We start from the raw sequence: 9,529 nt of genomic DNA on the forward strand, positions 1-9,529 counted from the left end.
CCACCCACATTCACTATCTTTTCCCCCTTCTTATAAAATGAGAGTTTGTGTGTTCAACACTATTTATTTGTCCATTTCAAAAGATTGTCTATTTCTGTTTATAATATTGAGGTCCCGTTTGGATAGTGATATAAGATGAGATGGTTTTAGATGAAAGTTTAAAATTAAATAAAATATTATTAAAATATTATTATTTAATATTAGTATTGTTTTGAGATTTGAAAAAGTGGAATTGTTTATTACATTTTGTGTAGAAATTTGAGAAATTTGTAATGATGAGATGAGATGAAATCGTTTCTGTATCCAAATGAGGCTAAATAAAAATCGACATGCACAGTTTGTTTTAAACCTTTTTATTGGTATTGAGTGTTCAGAATAAAATCTTGACTAATTTTAAAAGTGCACAAACTCTAGTCAAAAAATTTCTCACAAGTATACATTGAATTATTCATTTTTTTTTTCGATATTTCAAACCCAAGACATCCGATATATATGGCTCACCCTAAAATCAATACCCCAAGTTGACTCAATAACACTACCTAACTTGCAGTCAAAATTCAAGATGGATGATGTTATTGGGAAACAATTAGCTTGTTTTCCTAGAAACTTCTTGTAAATTGTAGGAATAATGATGAAAATCTTTTCTCTCTTTGTAAGTTGGACTCTTTGAGTTGACCCATCTTTATATGCATGAGTACCAACTCGAACGGCCATCACCAGACGATGAAGATCACTGTGGTAGCTAATCATTTCAGGCATGTTAAATTCAAAAAGAAATTACATACGCTTTTCCTTTTCTGAGGGGGAAAAAGGAAGAAGAAATGATTCGCCTCTATCTAATTTATCATATTCAAAAGAAAATAAAATAAAAGAGACCAGAAATTTGTTGAAGAAGGTTACTATAGTAAAATTGTTCAACCCAGAGGCTTGTTCTATATCTTTCCGAAGTGGTCTGAAACTCTGAAATGAGAACGAAAAGTCAATAAACAAAAGAAGGAAAAGCAAAAAAATGTAAAACTGTCCTCTGTTGGGGAAAAAAAAAAATCTGACACCCTCTCTCACTGTCTCATGAGTTTTTGCTTTTCTTTTTCCCTGCTATAAAAAAGACAGCGAAAAATAATGGCAGTAGTTTGTTGATTGATTGGAGCACAGAGAGGGGCAGAGGGAGTGGTAAAGCAACAGTGATAGCAGAGCCACCACGCAGTAGTAGGAGTGGAGGACGATACCATTTCCACAAGATTCAGCGGCCCTTCATTTCCATTTGCAGAAACACTCGAACACCCATCCATTTTTGCTATATCTCTGAAGCCAGGACATATTTGGGGTAAACATATCTGGAACAGTTATCAGTTTAATATGAAGTAGCTTCAGTTTCCTATAAAAAATACTTGTGCTGCCTGTTTGAGTGTAACTATGTTCTGGGTTGATTCTGTATTGGGATCTGGTCCCTTCTGGTGCTCAAACTGAAGCCAGGTTTGGGACATTGAGGTTGAGATCTGGTCTCTTGTAGATATTTAGCTATTCTGATTTGTGGGTTTCTTGGTTTTGTGTCATAATTTTTCGGTTAACTGAAATTGCGTTTGATTGGGGAACCGGACAACTCGCGAGCTGCAAGCCCAAGCTTGTGTACAAGAGGTCGAGCGAGATGATTTGGGGCTTGGAGCTGAAATGTTGAGGTTCATTTGCTGAAGATTGTTGCGTGAAGTTGTCGATTAGAAGTTGGAATCTTTGGGGTTCTGGGCCTGGACTGTGAGGAGCGGATGAGGCTCAAGTCGATTGTGCTTTGTAGTGGAACCGGTTTCGGTTGAAGATCCAGGAGTAGGTGTAGTCTGGGTTTGGCTTCCGTTTCTTTGCATGAAGGCTCAGACTCTATAATTAACTTTGTCCTATTTAATGGCTTTTGGTTGTTAAAGGGTAGGGAAAGGTAAATAGAAGGTCTTATGCAGTGAAGGGGAAACAGGTGAAGGGATTATTCAGCGCTCTCGGGTTCTTTCTAGGGATAATTTGGTGCTTAGTGGTTTTTTGTTAAGAGTGGGTTTGGATAAGTAGTCGTGAGCTTAAGTTTGAGGTTTAAAGTACTTCTGGAACATCTGCAAAAATGAGGCTCTCTTCAGCTGGTTTTAGTCCTCAAACCCAGGAAGGTATGCTAAATTTTCTCTTCCAGATTTGGTGCTTCTATTTTGAGTCTCTTTCTCGCTATCAATCTTGAAACTTCAATTTTCTTTTCTTGAGTGTTTAGACTGAGTTCCGGGGTGACTTTTCTGTGATTTATTTATAGAAGTTGGGGATGCCCATGGGGGCTCAGTTGCTTCCGAGAAAGGGTAAGAAAAGGATACAAAGTAAAAATGTTGAAAATTTAAGATAGCTGATGATTCCACTTATGATAGGCTTTTGTTTCTTTCTCCTTTTCTTTTGCTTCTTGGGACCCCAAAAGCGCCCTAAACCAGGCTTTTACTGCTATAGTTTCTTTCCTTTCCCCCCTATTCCGAGCAACAGAAGGTAATTGGCTGCATCTAGCTGAATTTCTGTCTGCTTCTCGTCCTCTCGAATCTGGTTTTGTGTTCTACCCATTATTTGGTAACTCAACTTGATACATTTTCCATGAGTGTTATGAAGCCGCACTGATAAAATATTCCTTTACACTAATGGAAGGAATTATTCTGTGTAATTGGTAATTATAATATCCAGATTGACAACTACATGTATTGTTCATGAAACTTAGTATCACTGAAACGGTTTTTGCAGGGGAGAAGAGAGTTCTAAATTCTGAACTATGGCATGCTTGCGCGGGTCCTCTTGTTTCGCTACCGGCTGTTGGAAGTCGTGTTGTTTATTTCCCCCAGGGTCATAGTGAGCAGGTTGGTAGGCTTAAATTTGGATGTAGTTACTCTATTAGTGTTTTGAAGCTGAACCTCTTAAATGGGCACAATGTGTCAACTTGTGCTTGAAATAAAGATTGCCTAATGTTCTTATCCTCTTTCTAGGCAAGCAAAAGTTCTGTTGTATGATTCATCTGCATTAAATAACTTTTTAAAATGTTTTGCCCCCTCTTTTTATTGAAATAATGCATATAATGAGTGGTGGCATACGGTACTCGAAGCACCCCCAGTACCATATTTATGCTTGAGATTGAAAAGTCTTCTGGTTCTTCCTGGTTGGATGCAGGAGACGAATTTGATCACTCTTCACAATTCTTTGATCTCTCTCTCTCTCTCTCTCTCTCTCTCTCTCTCTCTCTCTCTCATGTGTATCTATCAATGCTTCTACTTGGCAGCAGAGTGAGAAAATTTTTGGAAAGGGAGAAGACTACATGTTAGTGCGAGAAATGCTAGTACGAGTGACAATTGAGCAGCAGGATTGTATCTCTCAAGTTGATTCACCTCCTCTCTAGGTTGCACAATTATAAAATTAATAAGCACTTTGTATTTACACACATATAGCTGTTGGCATTAGTTGATCAACACCTCATACTGATATAGTGGTTCAGAGTTTAAAATTATTGAGCCACGTTTATTGCTAACTACTACCTTTGAAAGAGAGGTTTGTTATAGGGAGGGATTGTATGTAGATTGAGGTGTCACCATCATAAGGAAAGAACCTACCAATGGAAAACCAAGAGGTGCCTTACATGAAAATAATGGGGCCAATTGTAAATTAAATATCACTATTAAAGGATTCACAAATTTATAGTCAGCAATGTGTAAATAATGGGGGAAAATTGTAAGTTTTTTAGTTGTACACTACCATTAAGGATGGTTCAAAAAACCAAAGGGGAGGGTGTCCTAACTGCATTTGGCATATATATCACTGCTTGCCTTATAGTTGAACAAGTCCTGAGAATAGCTCATAGGAGTATTTGCATGATCTGTAGCCTTCTCCAACACTGCTTCTGCTGATCATTCCTCTGGAGCTTATGTAAATTTCAAGTACCCTATCCTGTGTTCTTTTGCTTGTAATGAGTCTTTGTAATTGATGACCACATATGTTCATTTTTTGTCTGTCCATAGGTTAGAATTGTTGCACCCTAATTGTTGAAGATAGACTTGCTAATTTTTTCCTTTAAAAGTAACTTCTTCATTATGGATTGAATGATCCATACACATAACGTTAAAAATATCTAAAGCATATCTAAATGCTGCAATGCAGGTTGCTGCATCAACCAACAAGGAAGTTGACACCCAAATTCCTAATTACCCAAGTTTACCTCCACAACTTATTTGCCAACTTCACAATGTGACGATGCATGTAAGTCTTTTTTAGCTTGGTTGGTTCTGGTTTTTGAACATTTCATTGGTGCCTAATGATTCTGAATTTTGGTAACTTCAGGCAGATATTGACACAGATGAAGTATATGCTCAGATGACTTTGCAACCACTGAATCCGGTATGCTACTGTGAATTGGTTGGTGTTTTGATTTGTTGGACTTGTTGATTGCTTCCTATTTTGATATTGACCTTAATCTGCAGCAAGAGCAAAAGGATGCGTTCCTTCCGGCAGAGTTGGCCACCCACAGCAAGCAGCCTACAAATTATTTTTGTAAAACTTTGACTGCCAGTGACACAAGCACTCATGGAGGCTTCTCTGTTCCTCGTCGAGCAGCTGAAAAAGTGTTCCCTCCACTGGTAAATCTTTTGAATGATGGAGTTTAACCATCAATTTGTTATTATTATGGGCTTTAGAATCTCTTAATTTAGTTTCTAATGACATAGTTTCGATCTGCCAGGACTTCTCCCTGCAGCCTCCGGCTCAAGAGTTGATCGCAAGGGACCTGCATGACAATGAATGGAAATTTAGACATATATTTCGTGGTAAGTTTTTTGGAAAACCGTTATGAAAAATGCTGTATTTTTTTTTCAGTTTTTGAAATTGTGTTCCTAGTATGAAAGAGAAGAAATGCGGCAGATGGCGAGTATTGGTTTAAATCCTTTCTAATCATATACACCACATTTCTTTATTTTTGTGGTACTTTTCGAGCTAATGTGGTCTTTAGAAAAGTGTTTATTGTATCTTGGAAGTGAGTATGTACTCTCCATAATTAAGAAACTTGATTGGTTTGCAAGTTAAACTAAGCAACAATGATTGCCTTTTCTTTATGCAGGCCAACCCAAAAGGCACCTACTTACGACAGGATGGAGTGTATTTGTAAGTGCTAAAAGACTGGTTGCTGGCGATTCCGTGCTTTTTATCTGGTGGGCATTTTGCTAATCTCCCGATATTGACTTTTTCCTCCACATTTTCCCCCATTGTCTCTTACAATTGTCTGTTAATATTCCTGTGCCCTAAAAATTTTCTGGGTGCTCCATGTTATGTAACTTATTTGTTGTCCTGGATAGTCGGCACATATATGGCAATAGGCTTAAAGATAAGCCCAATGTATGCTATGTTATGCTAAAACTTCCCTTTATAGACGTCTTGAGAATAATTTCCGGCTCCCACATCACGGTCATTACGTGTAATTAGGCATAGAGACATGTTTGAATATTTATAACTATGATTTGTGCTTTGTGGTCTGACTGATGTCTTTCCCTTCATCAGGAATGAAAAGAATCAATTACTACTTGGTATCCGGCGAGCTAATCGACCACAAACTGTTATGCCTTCATCAGTTCTATCCAGCGATAGCATGCACTTGGGACTTCTTGCTGCTGCTGCTCATGCAGCTGCAACAAACAGCCGTTTCACCATATTCTATAACCCAAGGTAGGATTCTTGAAATTTTTTTTTGAAATTTTTTAATTATCAGCTTCCTTTAAATTCACATCAACTCTCATTCAGGGCTAGCCCTTCAGAATTTGTTATCCCGCTGGCCAAATACGTTAAAGCAGTCTATCATACTCGTGTCTCTGTTGGCATGCGCTTTAGGATGCTGTTTGAAACAGAAGAATCAAGTGTCCGTCGGTAGGTCTCAAACTCTTGTTAGTCGCTTTTTGTGCCTTTATCTTTTCCTAGACTTTAATACATCACTGAAGTGTGTAGGCCAGGCTGTGATTTTCTATGAAATACAATCACCAAGTTAAATTACCTATAAAAAAAAAAAGATTGTCAAGAGTGTTCTTTTATATACTGCAAAGGTTGAAATTTTATATTAAACAATGCGATGAATATTTGTTTGGTTTTTCAATTTTATTGCTCTTGGGTAATTGTGGTTTGATAGGTGAGGAGTTTACAGTTACACTTTTGATTGAGCTCCCATTTAATGCCTTCACTATCCGTGGATTGTTTTCTTCTTTCGGATTTGTTTATTGTATTCTTGATCTGAAAAATGTTTTCAGAAGACCCAAACATATAAAGGTGAAAATATATACTGACCATTGTACATTATTCAGGTACATGGGTACGATAACCGGCATAAGTGACTTAGATCCCGTTCGGTGGCCAAATTCACATTGGCGCTCTGTCAAGGTTTGTTGAGTAAACAAATTTTATTGTATGAAGATGCTAGTAATTTCTTAAAATATTTCCTTGTGTAGCTCAAGTTTCCTTCAGATTGTTGGATCATATTGAGAATGTCTTTGACTTGATGATTGCAGGTTGGATGGGATGAATCCACAGCAGGGGAGAGACAGCCAAGGGTGTCCCTATGGGAGATTGAACCATTGACAACATTCCCAATGTATCCATCTCCATTTCCACTCAGACTTAAGCGGCCTTGGCAACCAGGACTTCCATCTTTCCATGGTATGCCAATTTACTTCTACCGAGGGCTGTAGATGGGTAATAATTGTATGCTGGCATCCTATAATAGTTTCTAGTTCCTGTTTTCTATCTCCTTCCCTGGCCCCTGCGCTGCACATTCCATTTAAACGTCACAGCTGAAGTTTCAACTCTCATTTCATTTCTCTAATTTGTTTTGTTGGTGTTGTTGTCCCCCCAGGCATGAAGGATGATGACCTGGGAATTAATTCACCTCTTATGTGGTTACGAGGAGATCGTGGAATCCAACCATTGAACTTTCAGGGAATTGGGGTAAGTCCATGGATGCAGCCAAGGCTTGAGGCTTCCATGCTTGGCTTGAATACTGATATGTACCAAGCTATGGCTGCTGCTGCACTTCAAGAGATAAGAACTGTAGATCCTTCTAAACCACCACATTCATCTCTTCTGCAATTCCAGCAACTGCAGAATCTCCAGAGTAGGTCTACTGCTTTGATGCAGCCTCAGATGGTGCAGCAGCCTCAACCTCAGCAGGCATTTCAGCAAGTTGTTCGAGAAAACCAGCATCAATCTCACCCTCAGGATCAAACTCAATCACAGCTTCTCCAGCAACAGTTGCAGCATCAGCACTTGTTCAATAGTCCGCAGCAGCAACAGAAACTTGTTGGCCGCCAACAGATTTCAAGTACTGTTTCTACAATGCCTCAGTTTACTTCATCCTCTCAATCTCAGCCACCATCCTTGCAAGCAATTTCTTCACTATGCCAACAGCAGAGTTTTTCTGATTCGAATGGGAACTCTGTGACCAGCCCAGTTGTTTCTCCTCTACACAGTCTTTTGGGTTCATTTCAGCAGGATGAATCATCCCACCTGCTCAACCTTTCAAGACCTAACCCCTTGATGCCTTCTGCTGCTTGGCCATCAAAGCGAGCTGCAGTTGATCCTCTTCTTTCTTCTGCAGCTTCTCATTATGCTTTGCCTCAAGTGGAGAAGTTGGGCCTGCCCCAGAATAATATGTCTCCTAATTCTATTTCATTGCCACCTTTTCCTGGTAGGGAATGCTCGATAGATCAAGGAGGCACTGACCCTCAGAGCCATCTTCTATTTGGCGTTAACATAGAGCCGTCATCTCTTCTAATGCAAAATGGGGTGTTAGGTCTTAGGGGTGTTACCAGTGATAGCGACTCCACAACCATATCCTTCCCTTCCTCTAATTATATGAGTACTGCAGGCACCGATTTCACACTTAATCCAGCACTGGCACCTAACAGTTGCATTGATGAATCTGGTTTCCTGCAGTCTCCAGAAAATGTGGGCCAACTAAATCCACCAGCAAGAACCTTTGTTAAGGTGCTGTGTCATTTGAGTTTATTGTTTATGTAATGAGTTGTTGTAATTGTAGTCCTTTTATTATACACGTGATCTACTTATCTCTGATCTGAATCTTGTAAATATTGACAGGTTTACAAGTCAGGGTCCTTTGGGAGGTCACTGGATATCACCAAATTTAGTAGCTACCATGAGTTGCGTGGTGAGCTAGCTCGTATGTTTGGCCTTGAAGGTGATTTGGAGGACCCTCTGAGATCAGGCTGGCAGCTTGTATTTGTTGACCGGGAGAATGATGTTCTTCTCCTCGGTGATGACCCCTGGCCGTGAGTTTCCATCTTTCTGTTGTTATTTTCCTTAAGAAATAAAAGTGTGTGATAATCCTAGTATTATGTTTTAAACTATAGATTTGAATTGAATCTTGTGGACCATCTGATGTCAAAACTTTTCTGGCATCTTTCATATGGAAATTGGAGAAAAATGAATCGAATAACAAACTAACTTGACAAAAGTAAGATGGTTGAAGAGAATTTTACAAGTGTGTGCTGTAAATGGTGGTCAAGCAGCTCAATAGAAATATCTTCTTTTATCTGGAAGTTATATCTTTACCGTCACTCTCAATTTACAAAGCCTGATAAGTTGAGTCCTTTTACTCAGGGAATTTGTAAACAGCGTGTGGTGTATCAAAATCCTGTCACCCCAAGAAGTGCTCCAAGTGGGCAAGCATCGCCTGGAGCTTCTGAACTCAGTACCAATTCAGGGGCTGTCCAGTAGCAGCTGTGAGGACTATGCAAACCGGCAGGACTCAAGAAATTTGAGCAGTGGGATAACATGTGTGGGGTCTCCGAGTACCGAATTATTCAACCGGTGAAAAAACCATTATTATCTGCTTCTGTAGTATTAGCATCTCTACCAACCTTATGAGGTCTGGAAGGGGTGCTTGATCTTCGCATGTATAAGCAATTACTGTAATTAGATTATATATTTGCATGTTTTATTCTAAGCTTTTGAAATACATACTATACATATATATTAGGAGATTAACGTTGTTTTTATTATCTTGCAATCCTTTTGGTATATGTTACTGCAGTTGTTCACAACCTAATGTTGATATTGAATTTAACTGACATTTTCTTGTGCTTTGGCGACAACTTTCTGAATATGTGGGGGATAAACCCATTCACTCCAGTGTCATGCATGTTATGGGTCCCTATACCAGTTAGGTGTGGACAACAACCCCTTTTTATGTTCTCTTCCATTAATATTGCAGCAGTCCTTGCTTTTTTAGGTTTTCGAGTTTTAAAAACATGCCTTGGAAGCCCCATCCTTGCGTTGGATTTTTCTTCTCATTAGTCTATGTTTTGCTAGAAAATATCCGAGTACTCAGAATCTTCTTCCCCAGCTCTTTCCCTTGCTTATATATGCACATCCAATGACGTTGATTTTGAAGGTTCGAATTCTATTGATAGAGTTGTGCTATTTGCAAACTTGATACGTCGACACATCATTTATCATGCAAAAAATTTATGTGCAGTCATTTTTACGTATT

At 38.9% G+C, this 9,529-nt stretch overlaps 1 protein-coding gene across 2 annotated transcripts; it reads left to right on the plus strand.

The window, feature by feature from the left end:
* Window positions 1–989: 989 nt before the first annotated feature.
* Window positions 990–9,035, plus strand: LOC121267589 (auxin response factor 6-like). Of its 2 annotated transcripts, XM_041171535.1 has the most exons (14): window positions 990–2,141; window positions 2,746–2,858; window positions 4,147–4,245; window positions 4,327–4,383; window positions 4,467–4,622; window positions 4,724–4,808; window positions 5,099–5,189; window positions 5,536–5,700; window positions 5,776–5,898; window positions 6,327–6,402; window positions 6,531–6,678; window positions 6,875–8,004; window positions 8,116–8,306; window positions 8,638–9,035. In XM_041171535.1, the coding sequence occupies exons 1-14, from the start codon at window positions 2,099–2,101 to the stop codon at window positions 8,849–8,851; spliced, it is 2,691 nt and encodes an 896-aa protein (XP_041027469.1). In that variant the 5' UTR covers window positions 990–2,098; the 3' UTR covers window positions 8,852–9,035. The 2 variants fall into 2 exon arrangements, with proteins under 2 accessions (XP_041027469.1, XP_041027470.1); XM_041171536.1 differs by lacking the exons at window positions 990–2,141; window positions 2,746–2,858 and adding an exon at window positions 3,277–3,391.
* The last annotated feature ends 494 nt before the right edge of the window (window positions 9,036–9,529 follow it).

The sequence above is a fragment of the Juglans microcarpa x Juglans regia genome, chromosome 5S (genome assembly GCF_004785595.1).
Source record: "Juglans microcarpa x Juglans regia isolate MS1-56 chromosome 5S, Jm3101_v1.0, whole genome shotgun sequence".
Taxonomy (NCBI): Eukaryota; Viridiplantae; Streptophyta; class Magnoliopsida; order Fagales; family Juglandaceae; genus Juglans; species Juglans microcarpa x Juglans regia.

What these genes read in the sequence shown, in the direction of transcription:
- LOC121267589 (XM_041171535.1), top strand. Translation starts at nt 2,099, where the DNA reads ATGAGGCTCTCTTCAGCTGGTTTTAGTCCTCAAACCCAGGAAG. An exon ending in AAAAAGTGTTCCCTCCACTG is followed by an intron (nt 4,623 to 4,723) that starts GTAAATCTTTTG and finishes TCGATCTGCCAG; the next exon opens with GACTTCTCCCTGCAGCCTCC. An exon ending in CACATTGGCGCTCTGTCAAG is followed by an intron (nt 6,403 to 6,530) that starts GTTTGTTGAGTA and finishes TGATGATTGCAG; the next exon opens with GTTGGATGGGATGAATCCAC.